Source organism: Pelobates fuscus, chromosome 6 (genome assembly GCF_036172605.1).
Source record: "Pelobates fuscus isolate aPelFus1 chromosome 6, aPelFus1.pri, whole genome shotgun sequence".
Taxonomy (NCBI): Eukaryota; Metazoa; Chordata; class Amphibia; order Anura; family Pelobatidae; genus Pelobates; species Pelobates fuscus.
The window spans coordinates 218303072-218323080 of NC_086322.1; the positions used below are offsets into that span (position 1 = coordinate 218303072).

General features: G+C 40.5%; 1 protein-coding gene across 1 annotated transcript in view; it reads right to left on the reverse strand.

Moving 5' to 3' along the window:
* The window catches only part of HELQ (helicase, POLQ like), a 43561-nt gene that overhangs the window by 4020 nt on the left and 19532 nt on the right, over positions 1-20009 (reverse strand). Inside the window, exons 6-16 of the mRNA XM_063458743.1 lie at positions 19274-19346; positions 18114-18211; positions 16730-16828; positions 14056-14201; positions 10915-11154; positions 10572-10713; positions 9582-9686; positions 8878-9091; positions 3483-3640; positions 2956-3054; positions 148-321 (exon numbers count right to left, since the gene is read on the reverse strand). Coding sequence (XP_063314813.1) covers positions 148-321; positions 2956-3054; positions 3483-3640; positions 8878-9091; positions 9582-9686; positions 10572-10713; positions 10915-11154; positions 14056-14201; positions 16730-16828; positions 18114-18211; positions 19274-19346 — 1548 coding nt within the window. The remainder of the gene's footprint in view (positions 1-147; positions 322-2955; positions 3055-3482; positions 3641-8877; positions 9092-9581; positions 9687-10571; positions 10714-10914; positions 11155-14055; positions 14202-16729; positions 16829-18113; positions 18212-19273; positions 19347-20009) is intronic.

Consider the following 20009-nt stretch of genomic DNA (forward strand, 5'->3'; position numbering starts at 1 on the left):
TCAGTACACCTTAGTAGCTATAAATTTAGGTATAGATGGTATATATTCCTCAAGATATTTGGTATTTCCTAAGAACACATGACATTAGATTATCAGACTGCAGTACATCGCTGATAAAGACTTTAATGTCTACTTACTAAACCTTACCTCACAGAAATGAAGCACACAAGAAGAAAAAGAAGCAGATGAATTGAGTAAATTTTGGACAGTTCCTCTTGGCATGTTGAATTTTGTAGATACAATCCATAAATCGGTTTCTTTTAGCAGGTTGTATAAAACAAAGGAAAGGTACAGCCTATTTACCACTCTGTTATCGACACTCTGAAAAATGAAAATCCATTGACACTTCATTAATGTATCTAGATTACTTTATCTGGAAAATTAGCAATTTGAGGATCATTTAATTCCGGTTCATTGTTAGCTAGATTTGCTATACTCATGTTAAATTGCTACTGCCAACAAAATCTGTTCAGCTCAAGACATTGATACAAAATGTAGGAGTCAGGTTTCTGACAATATGCAATAGGAATAGGTGATTCTATTGCGAAATTGAACAGAAAAGGGGGAATTGGAGGAAGAAAAATAGTAAGTATTATAAATTTAAGCTGGAGAAAAGGGCATGAACCCCCACAGAAAATGGAATGAACAAAACGATTTGAAAAGCAATCCAGGCCAAAAATATTTAAAACTTAACTTTTATTATGGATACCCTAAAATAAAATGCATAGATACAAGTATAATCATGAAATAACCTTAGACTGAAGTTTATAGATTAGAATTGAAGGGACACTCCAGGCACCCAGACCACTTCTGCCCATTGGAGTGGTCTGGGTGCCAACTCTCACTACTCTTAACCCTGCAAGTGTAATTATTGCAGATTTTTATAAACTGCAATAATTACCTTGCAGGGTTAACTCCACCTCTAGTGGCTGTCTAGTAGACAGCCACTAGAGGTCACGTCCTGCTCTACAGCACAGAAAACCTGTGCTAGTGCGTCGCTGGACATCCTCACCCTGTGTGAGGACCTCCAGCGTCGCTCAAATCCCCATAGGAAAGCGTTGAAAATCTTTTCAATGCTTTCCTATGGGGAGACCTAATGCGCATGCGGGATCAGTCTCGCCCACCGGAAAATGTTACTTAATTAATTTTTTTTTTATAATTCTTTATTTTTGTTGTGCATGGTATAACATTAGACTTGCTTAGCCACAATAGCAGTCGCAATCAGAGTAAGTACAAGCGTTATGGACATGAGATGGCGTACAGATATACAGCACAATTTTTTGTTTATAACTATAGGATGATAAGACAGTGGAAAGGCAAAGCGTAGTCAGAGGATACAGGCTTTTCTTACTGTCTGTGGAAATAATGGAGGCTAAGTTTCCACGTTTAGACTACATGCTAGACTATCCTATTATTTAATAAATATATATATGCACGCTTAAACTTATGGCATTGCAGGCAAGGTCATCGCTCAGTACGCTACTACCCATTATTGCAGTTCTCTCTCCCTCACATTTTGCTATATGACATGCTTGCGCCGATATGTGGATGGCTACAGTACAGTTGCAGGGTGCGCAGTGGGATGTGATGTGCCTTTTTTGATTTGTTAGTGGAAAAGAAAAGCTACCTTGGGGCGTATGACTTGTGGCAGCGCTATTTTGCCTTGGCGCCTAGCCCGCCAGTATTATCAAGTTGGCAAGTGGCGTTAGCTCCGCCATGCGGAGCAGTGGCGGGAGAGACTAGGGTGTGGTTTATGTAAGTGGTATGAGGTTGTACCCCTACCTCTCTTAGGCAGCGTAATATGGGTGTTAGAGTGAACAAAGTAAGGCAGGTTGTCAACACACAATATTATAAAGGAAAAATTAAACCATATAACATAACGATCGTCACTTGTGTGCCCCTGGATCTGTTGCATCTCAGGCGAGAGTCCCAGGCGGATGTGGCTTGCATGACAGCCAGCTACTATAGTTTGGGAGTCGGCCGATGCCTTGGCTGGGCGCTCCGCTTCCATGTGTGTACAGTCCAGCAACAAATGTCACGTCGTGGCTTGAAAGAGTAGTCCATCGCTTCTGGACCCGTGGCTGGTGAGATGGTTGCAAGGTAGTGGAGCGGTGTGGCTTCTTGGGTCTCTGCTGTGCTGCCGCCCTCAGGGGGCTTTGCGAGGCCCCACCGCAGACCGTACGACGTAGTGACGGGCGTCTTCGTCTGTGTTGGCTGTGAGGGGATGTGCGGCTCTCCCGGAGTGGTGTGCAGCGCTTCATGTGGGAGACCCTCCTGCGTATCCGAGGGGTGAGTCTTGCTGGCCTTTTGCCTTTAGTGTTCATTTTGCTGCGGGTCCTGCCCTGGGGTTGGTGCAGAGGTACAGTAGGGCGTCTCAGGAGGCTGATGTCGTGCCAGGGCCCCTTGATGTGATTTAACCTCCAGGTGTTGCAGGTAGTGGGCTAGCTTGTGTCTGTGGGCGCTTTGTGTTGCCAGTGTTGTGTTGTTGCCGGCCCTCACAATGCCGTTAGCACACGTGGCGTCCGCTTAATTATTTGTTTTATTCATTTCCATAGTAAGCACCGTTACAAAGAAATACTTTTCACCGAGTGAATGAGCATATCTAAACTCATTACGTTTCTCAATCCCACCATAATTTCCACCAGGACTTCATTATGAGAATCAACTGTGTACAAATTAAATTAATTTTACCTCCTATTATCTGGATCACAGACTAAGCATTGCCACACTAGCAGTACTGAAATCTCAGTGTGGCTATTGAGGATAAAATAAAGATGTTTCAATAAAGAACATGGAAGGCTATTAGCTTTGGCTTCTGTTTTATAACCAAGATGTTGACAACAGTACATTTCAAGGCCTAATCAAAGTTATATTACTATTTCTAAGCACTGTCATCTGCATTGCTGAGTTAGCCAGGTACCTCACATCCCTGACAATATGGTTATATTTACTTACATTTTTTATAGTTTGACCTGAAACCTTGCGAGCCAGGAAACTTTCTGGTACCCCCACACTTGCGACTACTTTCTGTTCCGTGGGATTCAGCTGGTTAAACTGAAACAAGTTGAAAACAGACATGTGAATATAACACATAGAAGGAATGACAGAGTTTGGTGCACAGACCAATATAGAACCATAAATTGGGATAATATAATAACATCAGCTTTGTTACACTTTATATTATGTCTGTTACACTACTTTCTATGAGGCACATCCTGATCTGCAGATATGTCATGGCACTCAATAAATCTTTTTAATATGCATTTATTTGACTACAAGAGGGATATCCACTGGGGCATTCTTCTGGTGATCTCGATTATAGTTAACCTAAAAGTCTGTACCACACTGTACAAATCAAGCACAAGGTAAATGAGGGTTAAAATCTTAAATTACTGTAATATGTAAAAGTACAACATCAATTAGCAATTATATATTGATAATGGATCCAAATTCAACATGAAACAGACACTAATAAACCTCACCTGTCTGAAGTATATCATCCAGTCTGGGCTGCAATTGGAAAGCATGTCATATGGGGTCACCAGGTATAGGAGATGGAGGAAACTCTCCAGAACCAGTCCTTCCAGACCTTTTTTCAAGTCGCAGTAGAGCGCACCACTGTAATCCAAATCAATGGAACCTAAAATTTGGAGGAGGATTCATTTGTATATTTGCTGTAATAGATCAACATTGAACAATGCTGCACAGAATAACTCAAGCTTAAAGTAGCTGATCGGAAAGCATAGCTGTCTTACAGAATGCTTCCAGTTCTGCTATTTTTACTTTGCATTTGAATTTACTTTGAATTCTCATTTTTTGGGAATAACCCTGTATATGTAGACTGATACATATACACAGAGACTTTTTATTTACAATTTAAAGAGATTTCTTGCCCAATGGGGCTCCTTTATTTTTGGCTACTACATTACTTTTGTATGCTGATCATTAGCTTATTAGAACTATATGTAGTATTGGGATGACTTTGGTGGCCAGTTTAGGTATGGAAGGCAATTAATAATTGATACGATTAGTCTGCAGCCAGTTAGTCTAGTATTTTTTTTGTTCTGCAGCTTAGGGGCCCTCGAAGGCACAGTGGTTAGGTGGTAGATACACCTAAACACTGTGGTAGTATATTTTCAACAACGTCTAGCTTCATTATAGCATTACTCGTCAGATGAGTAATGCAGATGAGATACTTCTAAGGGAAGTAATTACAGACCCGCTGGTGTGATATGTTGCTGCTATATATTTTCTTGTTACATTGTTACTATGTAGCAGTTACATAGGGTCACCCTATTGACATCAATCTGTTTTGAGAGGGTGTGATATACTTTTTCTGGCTGTATTTATGTATTTTGACAGTTAGTTTATCCTATGTGCTTATTGTATTATTCCATTTTAATATATAATTAAAAGTTACGTATTTTCTTATCGAGTAGCTAAACTGGTTTTAGGACTATTTTTTTTTTTATTCTTTATTTTACTTGTGCATAAAAATAACAAGCATAGACAATGTGCCACAATAGCACGCATTCAGGTAACATCAGTGGATCGTATTGGGCACTGAGTGGGCTGCACAATTTTTTTATTTTTCTTTTTTACAGAAAAGTGAAAACAGAAAACATCTGTCAAACTGACATTTCTACCTAGTCTTCAACTTGGTGTTAACTCTTTATGTTTTTGTGCGGAGAGAAGAAGCATTGGCAGACAGTGTCATTGGTAGGTCTCTCATTGCGGGTGTATGGACAAATCAGTGGGACCTGTAGCTCTACAGCAGTTTAAGTAATTGTGGTGTACTCATGGGTCACCATTGTCTTGCGTCCAGTGGGGGTTTAAAAAGACCTGCGGTCGTCATGCGTGTGGTGGAGTGCCCCTCTGGGTGGGGGGGGGGGGGGGGGAGGGGGTTGTCTTTGTTCAGTCTATGTTTAGTCGGGGCTCTGGGCAAGTGCTGAGAGTCTATGGAGGTTGCCTGTGGGTAAGAGTTTGTGCTTTGCATATGAAAGTGAAAGTAGGGCTACTTCAGAGGTTCTCGTCAGGGCCCGCAGCCGTGGGGGTTAAACAGTGTCGGTCAGTATAAAGTGTGGTTGGCCTCTAGAGGGTGATGTCTCATCCCTATTCTGCCCCCCCAGGCTCCCGCGGGGAGTATGGCACCTCCAGGCCCGACCTGGAACAGAGTTGCGTGACCAGTGTCTATGTATGGGAAGCCATGAGTCTACCTGTAGGTACACGGGGAAGAGGGGTGTGGTCATTGGTCTCAGTCTCTCGTTCCTTTTTGCTGTCTACGTTAATTTTACTTCTAGGCCTTTCCGGTGAGAGAGACCTTGCATAGAATTCAAATTAACATCAGAGTAGAGAGGTGAAAATAGAGAAAAACATAACCGAGTGTAAAAACATAAAGCAACATATGAAAGGATAATTAGAGCATTTAAACGTTAGTTGTTGGAGTTGTCACCAGTCCTAGTATCAGCTGGACTCTGCTGGGTGTCCGTGGCCATTCAAGTGGTTACCGCCACATAGGCATCTGGCCTTGTCTCCCGAGGTACAAAAGGGAGTACTGTGTCCGGATTCCATGTGTGGGTCGCCGGGACCGTGGTAAGCGGTTTAGCTGATTTCAAAGCGTCCTTAGACAGTCCCAAGGCTGGCAACAGGTCTCTCGCTTCCTGTAAGTCCCGGATAGGGTGTGTTGTGGTGCCATGTTGGACCTCTAAAGTGTGTTGTAATCTCCACCGATACAAGATGCCTTTGGCTCGGAGCAGGGTTGTGAAGGCCTGTAGAGATCTTCTCCAAGCCATGGTGTATCCTGATAAGTCCGTGTAGAACGAGAGCTGCATTCCTTCAAAGGCGTAGGGGGAGTGATTCCGGACAGCTCCCATAACCGCTGATCTATCTTTGCTGCTCTGAAATTTCACTAGTAGGTCTCTTGGTGCTGAGCTCGGTGCTTTCGTCGATTTTTGCAGGCGGAACATCCCCTCCAGGCCCACCTTTTTTGCCTGCCTGGGTGGCAGTAGTGCTGCGAGGAGGCGCCGCAGCAGATGTGGTGTCTCATTCTCCGGAGTCTCCTCCGATATACCTCTTATCTTGAGGTTTAGGCTGCGCCTTTAGTCCTCTGCCACTGCCATCTTCTGATCTGTTTTGGCTTGTTGTGCCTGCAGGTCCAGTACAGCCCTCTGGAGTTGGGTTGTTTGTTGGGTATTTTTGCGGGCATCGGTTTCTAGGACTTCCATGTGGTTCGTTAGGCCTCGAACCTCTTGTCGGATTTGGGCCATATCGGCCTGGAGGTTCCGTTCTGCAAGGAGCCCTCTCATGATAGTCGGCGTTACCGGGGCAGAGTCCGGTGGGGAGATGGAGGGTATGGTGCTTTGCGGCTCCACTGTATTCCCCTCTGACAGTCCCATGCAGTAATCCTCCGATATTTCTGTGTCTGCGTCTGAGCAGTCGGCCATCTTGGGCCTCGCTCCACTCCGGGCCTGGCGCCACAGGTCGCCGATACTCATGCCCATATGCGGTTTTTCGGATTTTTGTTTTTTGTTTTTCTTTCCCATGGCTTGTGGGTCAGGGCTTGGGGTGATTTGCCGGCGGTTTGGGGTGTTGTAGGCCCGATTTTGCGTCTATAAAGGCGTCCGTCGGCTCTGAGCTTCAGTAACATGTGGCCGCTCGGTTCAGTGGCTTGGCTCCGCCCCCTTTAGGACTATTTTCATTGTTTATTTAATAGGATTACATTATGTGAAAACAAAGAAAATAAACATATCGTGGGGGGAAAAAAAAGAAAAAAAAAGTGAACCATGTATAAAAATTACACATTTGGGAATTTTATGTGCATCACATTTCATAGGAACAGGGCCGGCGCTCCCTATAGGTCAACTAGGCGGCCGTCTAGTGTGCTGCTGAAGGGGGTGGGGGCACCAGCACTGACTTTATGTGCAGGTTTGCTCTGCGGCAACCCTGGTGTTATTTCGAATGTGCCGCCGGCCATGTTACCGGGCACTAGGGAGCACTTACATTGCTGCTCACTAGCGCCCAGTAGAACACCGGTACGGCGGCATCCACGTCAGTCCTCAGAGCCAGGCACCCAATTCTGAAGTAGTGCAAGGGAGCTTTAATTGCTTGCTCCCGCCCCTTCCCCTGTGCGTGGGGGCAAGTGGGCGGGAGGATAGCAGAGGCAGGGCTGAGACAGAAAGTGATGGGCCACCAAGCGCAGGCAACATAGGTACAGCAATGGAGGTAAGATGTGTGTCAGAGAAAGTGTGATAGTCTGCTTCAGTCAGTATGTTTTTGTATGTCAGTCTGTATGGGTTAGTGTGTATCCTTATGGGTCAGTGTGTGTCTGTATAGGTCATTGTGTGTCTGTATGGGTCATTGTTTGTGTCGCATGGGTCAGTGTGTCTGTATGGGTAAGTGTGTGTGTGTGTGTGTGTCTGCATGGGTCAGTGTGTGTCTGCATGGGTCAGTGTATGTGTTTGCATGGGTCAGTGTATGTGTTTGCATGGGTCAGTGTATGTGTTTGCATGGGTCAGTGTATGTGTTTGCATGGGTCAGTGTATGTGTTTGCATGGGTCAGTGTATGTGTTTGCATGGGTCAGTGTTTGTGTCGCATAGGTCAGTGTGTCTGTATGGGTAAGTGTGTGTGTGTCTGCATGGATCAGTGTGTGTGTCTGCATGGGTCAGTGTGTGTGTTTGCATGGGTCAGTGTATGTGTTTGCATGGGTCAGTGTATGTGTTTGCATGGGTCAGTGTATGTGTTTGCATGGGTCAGTGTATGTGTTTGCATGGGTCAGTGTATGTGTTTGCATGGGTCAGTGTTTGTGTCTGCATGGGTCAGTGTTTGTGTCTGCATGGGTCAGTGTTTGTGTCTGCATGGGTCAGTGTTTGTGTCTGCATGGGTCAGTGTTTGTGTCTGCATGGGTCAGTGTTTGTGTCTGCATGGGTCAGTGTTTGTGTCTGCATGGGTCAGTGTTTGTGTCTGCATGGGTCAGTATTTGTGTCTGCATGGTTCATTGTGTGTTTCTGCATGGGTCAGTTTGTGTCTCTATGTGTGTCTCTGCATGGATCAGTGTGTGTATATGGGTCAGTGCGTGTGCGTTAGTTTGCATGGATCAGTGTGTGTTTATACTCGAGTCATTGTGTGTGTTAGTCTGCATGAGTGGTGGCGGCAAAATATTTTTTGCCTAAGGCGGCAAAATATTTTTTGCCTAAGGCGGCAAAAATGCTTGCAACGGCCCTGCTTAGGAATGAGCGGATCCCACTGTAATTTATTTGTTCAATAAAGTGATTTTAAACAATAGGCATTTTACTTAACCTAATGGGAGTATATGCTTTTAGTTAGTTTCAGGAGACATTTCAGCCTTTTCCAGTAACTCTCATGTATTGCGGAGCCTACTGTGATGATGTGAAAAGGTGTGTGGAAGGAGGCAGTATTGTGACCCAACAGCATATTCATGCAAGTCTTAAACAGCCAAATACATGTACTAACACACTCCAACTAGGTTGCAAAAGAGTTGTAATGCTCCGCTGTTATTAGTAGCCATGTTTGGTCAGATTCTACTGTTAACTGACCAACTGCGGCTCAGCCTATGTTGCCTGGTACTGCGATTGCTCTATGTGAAACTGCAGCAGCAGACGAGTTAGGTTGAGCAGCATTTGGTTAGATAACAGTGAACTCTGACCCAACATGGCTGCTCAGCCAGATAAAAAAAGTGACCTTTACTTTAAAAAGAAAACAAAATCTGAAAATGTATAAAATAATTTAGGGCTAAATTAGGTTTTCATTAGGGCTGTTATGGCCTAAAATTTGAAATGCTCTTTAAATTTCACTTACATTCCTCTAAAATTTACACTTTAGTGAATAATCTCTCTAATCACATTCTCCATAAATCTCACCTTTAAATGTGGCTAGACCTAGCTTTGAGACTTCAAATATAATCTGTTGGGATTCACTGCATGTTTTGCTGTATATGAGACCGTTATTTGTGAGACCCTGTAGAGACTCCTTTGTAATATCCCACAAGCTCTTTTCTGTACAAAAATGTGCACCTTGTACACCAAATAACGTGTAGCAAATAAAACCGTAGATGTCCTCAGTAGTTCTTGCCACCTAAAAGCACGAAAAAAACCCAAAACATTTGCTTAAAATCAGAGAGATTAACCACAGTGCAAGGCAATGCTGGCAATAACTTAGTGCCCAAACCATTCATTTTCTGAATTCCAACATGTTCATTAATTATTATTATTTTTATTTTCAAGCTTTCATCTTTGTCACATTATTTTTTTATTTTTTTTTTATTGGCATGCTAAGTGGTTCTCAATGAATATAGAAATATACGACAAAGGCCTGCTCAAAACAAAGAGGAAGAACATTAGAGATAGTGCAGACAAAATAAATTAATCTAACTTCTTATGCTATCCATTCTATACACAGTGAAGATATTTGCAGTTTTAGTTTTGTGTATATGTTTACGTGGCATAATTCTGCCTTTCTAACAACCTAAATCTATCAATATAGAAAAACAAATCTGCAAAATAAATACATACACATTATGAGTTGCTCAATGTCAGATAGGGCATCAAAACAAATAAACAAATACCTTTAACCCGATAAGTGAAAGTAAAAGACTTTTGAACCCTTTCCCAGAGTCATGCATGAGATTGCTATAGCAGTTCTCCATTGGTTTGCTTATTAAGTCTCGCACCTAGGAGGAAAAAAAAAAAAAAAAAAAGAAACTCAGTGAATAATTTAGCGTTTACAAATTCACATTTGGATCAGTTAGGAGATAAGCAAGTGGCAGATGATATTCAATGTTGGAGAATTTAAAACAAAGCACTTTTGGTGGGATTAGAACCACAAAAAACAATTTATACTCCAAATTGGGTACAGTTATGGATAATACAAAAGTGCATTTGGCCTCATAATCATGCTGCATTTTCTGCACATTCAAATCTCTTTAGTTTTTCTAAAAAAATAAAAAATAAAGAATTAAAGTAATTTAACTTTCTGTAGTGTAACTCTGTCCCCCTTTGCCATGAGCCCTCGTTACACAAAGCAACTTCCTTATTATAGGTACTTTTAAGTAGCATTCAGACCAGCCAAAGAGAGATAAGTGTGAGCCGAGTTGCTGACATAACTCCACCCCTACAGCCATTGTCCTCTTATTATCCGCTTGGTTTACCATTAGCACGGTTTTGATTTAAAGGCAAGAGAAGGACAGTGACTGGGTGTGGGGAAGAGTCAAGTCATCCGCTCAGCTCACACTGATCTTTCATTGGCTGAGCTACACTGTTTACTTTTCAATTTGAAAGACACGAGGAGGTGTGGCTAATGGGTGAAGTTATCCTGCAGATATCTCCAATCCATTTGTTTTCAGGCAAATCTATAAAGAACCGAACATGGAGAAAAAAAATAAAATGAATATAAGGCCAAAACCTGCACGTATGTGTTGCTGCTCACAGTGTTCCTTTAAACTGTTTTGTAATAGATGGCTTTGATAATTATTCTTCTATTTTTATGTTAATTGGAATATTCTCATTATCTGAGATTTGCAATATTGACCAAATATTTAGTGTAACAGGCAGCTCACCAATAGCCTGTCTTTTTCCTGTATTATGAGGATACTCTCTCCAGCACTGTCAATACCAGCTCGACCAGCCCTGCCAACCATCTGTTTGTACTGGGCTCTCTTGAGGAAATCTCTGGCAACGTAAGGTGCTCGCAAAATAACCCTAAAGAAAGAAGCAATATTGCTGAGAGTCTTAGTAAGACTATTAAATTATTAAACATTTACTTTTTAATAACAGTTCTCCATATGCTTTAACTCAGATCTAAATATCAAAGACACTGATTTATTCAAAAATGTGTCTAATATTAATTAATAAAATCAGAGCAGCACAGCAGCTATGTTTATCAAAATTGCACAGACTGACCTTCGAGCTGGTAGATTAACTCCTGCTGCTAATGTTGAGGTGCATGCAAGGAGGCAGAGGGTCCCAGCTGAGTAAGCTTCCTCCACCAGTTTCCGCTCGTCATTAGTTAATCCACTGTGATGGTAAGCAATGCCAAATTTAATTGTGCGTTTCAGGATAGAGCACATTGTTCCATTCCCTGTGCTTTTCAGATCTTTAATTAATTGGTTTTTTTCTGCTTCTCGGTGACCCAAGAATTCTCTTTAACAGAGAAAGGAAACAATATTAATTGACACACAGCCTAATTTTGACTATATGGAGAAAATCTGAATATTAAAGAAGCTAGCCAAATCTAGCATGCAGTTCTTATTGCTGATGTTAGGGTGCTACTTTACAGCCACACTATATCTAGATCAAGATCGATTAAATACGTTCTCACATGCAGTATATAGCATTAGCATATTGAAATCGGCAGATCATGCTTAATTTCAGGATCAGTTGAGAGGAATAGTTGTATGAGATTTCTAATAGGTTGCAGGGTTGTCACCTTTCTGATCGTGAATAACGTTATACATGGACTTTCAAAATCGACCCACTTAATGTAACAAGTTGCTCCTGTTAACACTAGGTGGCCATTTTTATCTCAACTCCAAACACCTTAAAGGATAATTGACTTTAAGAAGATATTTCTATTGCATTTTTATTTTTAGCATGTCCCTTCGCAGTTCAACTTTAAAGCAGCTTTATGGCCATTGATATATACTGCAATATATATCAGTTGTTCCCAACAAATAAAACCCCCATTTCCTTTTTTTTTTATTAGAGGTTATACAAAAAGTGCACTACTTCACCACTGTATGAGATATACAATGAAACGGTTAATCAAAACATCACACATGGGTACGAGGCAACAAACAAGGCATCAGGTAATATAACTTTAAGTGGCAGAATATAAAGTAGAACAATCTAGATCACATTGCTCTATGTGCTAAAAACAAATTGCTTATTGTTATTGTCAAACTGTCATCACTTTAATCAAATAGTATTTAGGTGGGGGACACTTTTATCCAAAGACAGTAAAGCTGACTTATAGGAACAAAAATGTTAAAACTAACGCAAACAAAAATCGAAAACTATGTAGATTGACAGTGGTAGCGACAGTAATGTCTACTGCAGAGGTGTCAGCGGTTCACCGACACGTAGATGACCATCTATAGTTTTGCTGCTCAGTCAGCTTGCAGTAATGTTCAAGTCTACTTTCTCAGAAGTATTCCTTTGTTGCTGAAGGCCTTCTGGCTTGTCATCGGAGTCGTGGGTATGAGAGACAGGGCTAATTTCTGAAGGAGCATCTCCGTTCGTCAGCAGAGGAAAAGGTGAATGTAGCTGCACCTCACAGGACAACAAGGGAGCTTTCACCACTGCAGCGGTACCAAATAGAGCTTTCCCTCAGTCTTCTGGCTACTGGTGCCAGTTGCTGTCTTTCAGTTAATATGGAGAACGGGAGATCACTGTATATAGCCACTTCACATCCCTCAAAGTTTACAGTCCGCAAGGTCTGGAACAAGTCATAATGGCAGTTCTCACTGCTATGTGCCTAGTAGTGGCTATGATGTCCCTGGGGCAACCCCTGGTGCTGCTGCTGATTTGCGCAAACTAAAAGTGGATAGAATTAACAGTATGTCACCATCATATTTAAGACCCATAGAGGTAATAAGTCTTCACTTCCCACCATCTCAGGTATGCCTCTCAGGCATATATTGCGGCAACAGTGTCTAGACTCCAGGAGGCTACTGTTTTATGCAGGTTCCTGATCTGTGTGGTGAGTCCATCTACTTGGGCTTTGATGTAGGTTGTGTCTCAACTTCTCCCTCTCCTCTCTATTTTGCACCTTTTTCTGGAGGATCCTCAATTCTGCTTGTGTTTCTTGCAGGTTGGCTTCCCATACGTGTCGCAGGTTCACAAGCAGCCTCTTAATGTTCACTTTTGTGTATTGGGATGAATTTAATCTGATTCAGATCTGCGGTGGACTTAGCCGGATCATGGTGAGGTAAGGGATTCCATCTCCTCCTGTGATGCCTCGGGCTTACTCTGGAGTTCCCACGCCATCTTGGCAGGCCTTGGAAGAACAGGCCTCTCAAATCCCATCCTGATGTTGGGTGTTGCGGGTCGCTCTGCGTAGAATTGCCTTTGGTGCTTGCGCCCCATGATTTCGCTGATGGGGTACCAAGTATTTCTCACGCTTTTATAGCTATTTTCTGCGGGTAGTGTCTCTTATTTGCGGGGCCCCAATGGAGCTCCACAAGCACAGCTTTTCGGTTAGCCACCCCCCCCCCTTTTTTTTAGCCTTTACAAAGACTTTGGAGACTCTGGGTGTTAACTGCTAGTACTTATTTTGGTACTTTTATAGCGGTGTACAGCTACTTTTGAAGAAGCACATCGGGCACCATAATAACATCTTAATTAAGTTGAATTGTGCCAGGAGGTCCTAAACACTGTCCTACCTTAAAGGGTTAAACCACTAACAATAGTTTAACCCCAAGGTTGTGGAGATGGTGTCTGTCTTCTTGTAGTGATAGCATGCGCTCAGTCTATCATTGGTTCTTCATTCACAAACCAGTGTGAGAATGGTATATACCTTTATCACACACTACTGTGAATGGGGAGTTATTGATAGGCTGAGTGTGTCAGCTGACACACTCAGGCTTTAAGCTGTGCCCAGTGCAAGGTGTCCTCAATGAAGCCTTGGATCATCACTTTAAGGAGAGGATCATAGCGGACAGGCACCATCTTTGCAACTTTGGGATTTCTATAGACTGTAAGCTCGGGCAGGGTCCTCTTCAACCTATCGTTCCTGTAAGTTTTCTTGTAATTGTCCTATTTATAGTTAAATCCCCCCTTTCACAATATTGTAAAGTGCTATGCAATCTGTTGGCGCTATATAAATGGCAATAATAATAATAAACAGTTTTAAATGGTTTAACCCCTTAAGGTAAGATGGTGCCCGGGAACCATAATGTTCATACTAAAACACTGCACATAAAGACTCCAGGACCCATCACCACTTCAAATCACTTCAATTCCATTATGTAACCCTTTAATTCAATTATGCAGTATTAAAGAAAACCAAAACAAGAAAAAAAACAAAAAACTGTTTTTACCTACTTATTCAAGAATTTAGAAATCATCTCGGCTACGTTTTCACAATTCTTCTTTGTGGGGCAAAAGACCAGACAGGATTTCTTTGGAATGACTTCTGTCACTAAAGCAATTATATGGTCAGGATCCATCTTCAGCAAACTACTAGAATACTAAATCAAAGCAAAATATTCAGTCAGCAGCATATCTGAAGCAGTGCATTAGTAATATGTACTACACTACTTGAAGTTATTTGCAGACCCCACGTGTCAGTGACATATACCAATTGACCGTGTTCCTAACAGGCATAAAAGACAAAATCAGCATTAGTTATGGGGTTTGTTGGTATAAAATGACATAATGCATTCAAATGTGCTATATGAAGCTAAATCAACTGTATAAATGGACATTAACGGTAAATTTTCAAAAACAAGAACGGTAAAACCAAGAGTTCCCAAGAAGCACCCATATAATGGCAAAGTCTTGCCCATAAAAGTCTAATCATTCTTGAAGTTTTAAAAGGACATACTTTTTCTTTAAAAATCATTGTGGCAGAAAAACATTACAGCCATGGATCTTGTAAATTGAACATATGTTGACTGTATTTTACAAATTCTCACCTTAAAGGAATACTGTGAGCATCATAACCACTACAGTGTGCTGTAGTCCCTGGCACCCACCATTCTAAGTAATCAAACTGTTTTAGAACAAGGTTGTCTTCTTACCTGAGGTCTAATGGGTGCCGCTCCCTGTCTACAGAACCTCTGACCGATATTCAGAAGCTCTCTAAGATAATGAGATACCCCTGAGAAAGCTTGGGGAGATAAGCAAACCCTGTCATGGGTGACGGCAGATATCTGAACCAGGACTGATGAGAGTACGGAGATGTTGTGACTAAGGAGGTCTGTGAACTATGCTTTATGCTGCAATCTACTGTATACATTTGTAACAGACTGAGTGACACTTGAGAGCTTTGTAGCCTCTAAGGCTGACTCAACTTGCCCTCTGGTAACGATTTTAGGACTCTCATGTTAAAGGACCACTAAAGGCACCCAGACCAGTGCAATGGAGACATTGAACACTTTTTAAAAGGTAATTGATCCTCCTATGGCAGCAATACCCTCAACCAAGTGTTTCCAGTAACTGCGGATTAGACCTGCACAACATTCAGGAACTTTGGACTACTCTTCTTTACAGCTTTAACTGCTTTAGATCAGCCATGTTCGTAGGTAGTTTAGTTTGAACAGCTTGCTTTAGTTGATTCCATTTCAAATGTTTTTTTAAGCTATTCTGTAGTGGATTTACTTTGATGTTTAGGATCATTATCCTGCTGCATCACCCAACCTCTACTGAGCTTCAGCAGGCGCACACCCTGATATTATAATGTAGGATAAACTTGGGACTTAATTGTTCTCATGATGATGGCAACTGGTCCAGCCCCAAATTATGATGCTCCCTCCACTGTGCCATCAAGAGGTTGCCTTGAAGATTTAACTAAGAACCGTAGTGGGTATTTAACAGTCCTTATTTTGGATATATGTGAGCACCACCCATTGGCCAAAATACATATTACATACACTTATATATATATATATATATATATATATATATATATATATATATATATATATATATCTTTCTTTTACATTGAAAAAAATATTTTGGCTGCACATTTTGTATATTGTTTTTCCAGTATTTCTTTTAATTAAGACTAGTTAAACGGTATCCAGTGTTAAAAAGTATTGATGCTCTATTAGTATATTTTAGTGCTGTATTGCACCTTTCTATTTCTAATTAGCTTTTGTTGAAGTAATTGCTTTTTCCAACCTATACTGTGGATATTTGAATGACAAATATTGTTAATATGTCAATATTGTCCATATGTACAATAACAATATTATTTTTGTGTTATGAAACTGCTTGTGTTTGATTTTTGTAACATAGATGAACAGGTTTACATACTTTTTTTTTTCTTTTCTTCAATAGTGCAAATATTATTAAAGTGCTAATACAATTATGGGTTAGATATTTCACAGTCAATTCAAATTCAAAATATTGTAGTTCACTATTCATGCAGTTCCCATATGTGCTCAACATGCAAACTGGTCAAAATCCAAAAATGTGTAATATGGTGCACAAATAAATGCAATGTATATACATGTATATATTTTTCTACAAACCGGTAATACTTTTCATTACACTGCCTTAATGAGAGGGCCACTACACTCAGACAACTTCATTAAGATGAAGTGGTCATAATGAAAAGGACATCCCATTGCCCAAATAAAATAAATAAATCATGATTTAGTAGATATGCCCCCGCTGAAAACATGTGGTTTATTAGATAATTACATAAATTCTGTCCCAATCGACGTTTCGACCAAGATCTTGAGGAAGACCCATTGGGGTTGAAATGTTGATCGGGACAGAATTTATGTAATTATCTAATAAACCACATTGAAAAGACCTGGAGAGTGCACCCTTCTTCCTTCAAACTATCTAATCTAATCTAATCTAATCTAATCTATCTATATATATACACACACACACATATACACACACACATGCTAGAATTACTTGTATGCATAAAAGATTTTTCACTAATTGCACATACCACAAATATGAATATATGAAGCACTTCCACTCTCTATTCCAATATGTGCAATACACTACAGGCTACAGGAGATCTAATATAATCTACCTTGTAGTTGAGAAGTCGTGCAAATGTAAAGTTGTCCTCTGCTTTGTTGTCAACTTCATAAATACTGTCACGGATTTTAACATATTCCTTTAATTCTACCTAGATTCAAATAAATGAAACACTTGTCACACGTACAACGAATGTATGCCATAAATGCAAATAATGGAAAATATATACTTATTTGCAATGTGTTGCCAACATTTCAGTCATGTTTAATATTTTTTCTTTGTTTTAGGTTAACTGGGTTATTTTCTTGTTATTAAATGGGAAGAACACAAAAAAACAAAACAGCTTGGAATCTAAATACAGCAGTGTCACAAATCTCCAGTAAAACACAAAAATAATTGTAGATGACAAATCCTTATTCATTTTAATATTTATTTAAATGGACACTATAGTCACCAGAACAACTACAGCTTAATGTAGATGTTCTGGTGAGTATAGCCTGCCCTTGCAGTCTTTTTGCTTTAAATGCTGCCTTTTCAGAGAAAAGACAGTGTTTACTTTAAAGCCTAGGGGTACCTCCAGTGGCCACTCCTCAGATAGCCACTAGAGGTGTTTCCTATGTGCAGCGCTGATGTTCACATCTCCACGCTCTGCATGGAGACACTGTACTTTCCACATATAGATGCATTGATTTCATGCATCTCTATGAGGAGATGCTGAATGGCCAGACCGGCATTTGGCCCCACTCCACGTCTTGAACGATCTCAGCCAATCCAATGCTCTTTCTATGGGAAAGCATTGGATTCGCTGGAATCATCAGTTTTGATACTTTGAGCCATGGAGGCGGATCAGAGGCAGGGCTAGTGCTAGTGGACCTGCGTGGCACTGGAAATAATTACTGCTTTTTTTTTTTTTTTTTTTTACCTGTTAAGGGGGGCAAGCCCCCTAAATGGTGGTTTTCGCACTATAGGGTCAGGAATACATGTTTGTGTTCCTGACCCAATAGTATTCCTGTAATCAACAGAGTGCTGGTGAAACTGCCTATGACCAAAGAGCGGACAAAAACAGGGTTTTTACACTAATCAATTTGCAATATTGAAAACCAAAATTCAAAAATGAAAGGTTAAAATAGCCAAGTTGGGACTATTATCATTTTTTCCTCATACTTTTTTTAAATTTTTTTTGCTATTCAGTTTACAATTTACTACACTTCAGTTTAGTGAATAAACCTCACAATGTTAGATAGGTTAATCATAGAAAATGCAACTCTAACAACGAAAACACTATAAGGATGGTATGCTAAAGGTTCAATTATCACTGCAATGGCAAAATGACATGGACTGGCTTGGAGTGAATTTCAAACCCAATCTGAGAAGTATACAAAGACTGAATCAACTTCAAGGGCCGTTGCCTTTAAACAATATTTAGAAATACTTACAGGTCTGAAGTTATTGGTATAATACTCCGCCTTAAGAAACTTCTGCAGGTCACCAACATTGTTTAAGGTGGCACTCATTCCAATGATTTGCGTGTTTTCTGAAGAAGAAGAAAGAAATCATGTAAACGAATGAGGTTTTTGCTTGTGTTTGTGCAAACACTGTTTGTTAATTAATATCAATTAGTTGAATTTCGGTATTTGAACTGTTTTTGTCTGCAAATGAAACACTGTTGCCAGTCATTCATCCGCTAATGTTTTGTAAATCTCCAGACACCTTCATCACACTACATGAACAAACAAACCTTTTTACTGACTGTTCATAGCACAACATAAAAAATACAAAATATTTCCTTAGAGGCAGTGCAACAAGAGGGACATCTGCATTTCCATTCAGCAGAAAAGGCAGGCAGAATTAAAAAAAATTTCTGCCTGTCAACTTTGGCTTTGCAAACAAGAAAAAGTAGTCCTTAGTTTATCTTAGAATATCTTTCAATGCCAATGCTGAGTAACCAATACAAATAAAAATAATATATATTTTTTTTAATGAAACACCAAGCATCGACATGAAGTGACATAACTATATTAAATCTCAAGTTTTCTTTTTCTTTGAAGGGACTTTTTTTGTCATAAGAGATAATACAATAAGTACCGTATTTATCGGCGTATAACACGCACTTTTTTCCCCTGAAAATAGGGGAAAAATCGTGGGTGCGTGTTATACGCCGATATCCCATAATTACTTACCTGTCCTGAAGCGTGGGCCGGCTTCACAGCGCGCACCGCGGTACAGGAACTTTAATTTCAGGTTCCGGTTTCCGGCAGGACTGAAAGGACTTAGAAACTGAATAATTCATTTTTTTATTTTTTGCCTTTAAGGGATGGGCCCACTTGCTTTGAAGGTTGAATAAAAAACCACAGCCAGCCCCGGGGCTGGCATAATTGCTGGGTAGATATGGTAGGCTGACATTTTACAGTAGGAAAAAGTTTCCAAAATAATACATCTCACTAATGTGAGAGAAATATATGGTATGCAGTAAAACTAGCCATTTCGTCATTCAAGCAAAATGGACATGTAGCTTGTATATTTATGTACAAGGTGATAATTAACAATTCATAAACATTATACACATAATTAAACTAAATATATGAAAGTGACTTACCACTAGTGTAGATAACTTTGGCAAGAGTCATTTCCAAAATAGCCCCTCGACTTCCTTCACCCAACATGTGCAACTTTGAGAATTAAAGAAAAATATTGGGGAAGGTATAAATTATATTTTCAAGAATGTATGCATAAACTCATTAAATTATGGTTTCATTTGATTAGTCTGAATAGACCACTTGTGACCAATTTATTTAAAAGAACACTCTAAGGTAACAGACCAACTACAGACTAATGTAGTGGTTTTGTTCAAAATAGACTGTCTTTGCAATATAACAATTGCTGAATTGTGAAAAGGCAGGATTGACTGTTTGGGGTTTTTATGCCCTGAGCCCGAGGAAGATGCTGGACACTGCACACAGAGATGCATTAGTATAATGCCTCTCTATGAGGGGATGCTGATTGACACAGCACAGCAGGACGCCAATGCTTTTTTTATGGGAAAGTTTTGGATTGACTAAGATTATCAGTAATCTCAGCCAGGGAAGGAGTTGCAGCCATGGTGCAATGTGTGATAGAAGGCAAGTAAAAGGTTTTATTTTATAGTTTGGAAGGAGGGGGGGGGTTAGTCTAATTAGGCATGTCCAATGCTAGAAACATTTCCAATGTTAGAATGCTCCTTTAATCTTTCTCCCTGTGAGATTACAGCATTGGGACCTATGAATGATCCCACAAGACCCTCCATGGACACTTCCAATTCTCTGCAGCTATCACTGTGGACAGCTTTTCAGGAC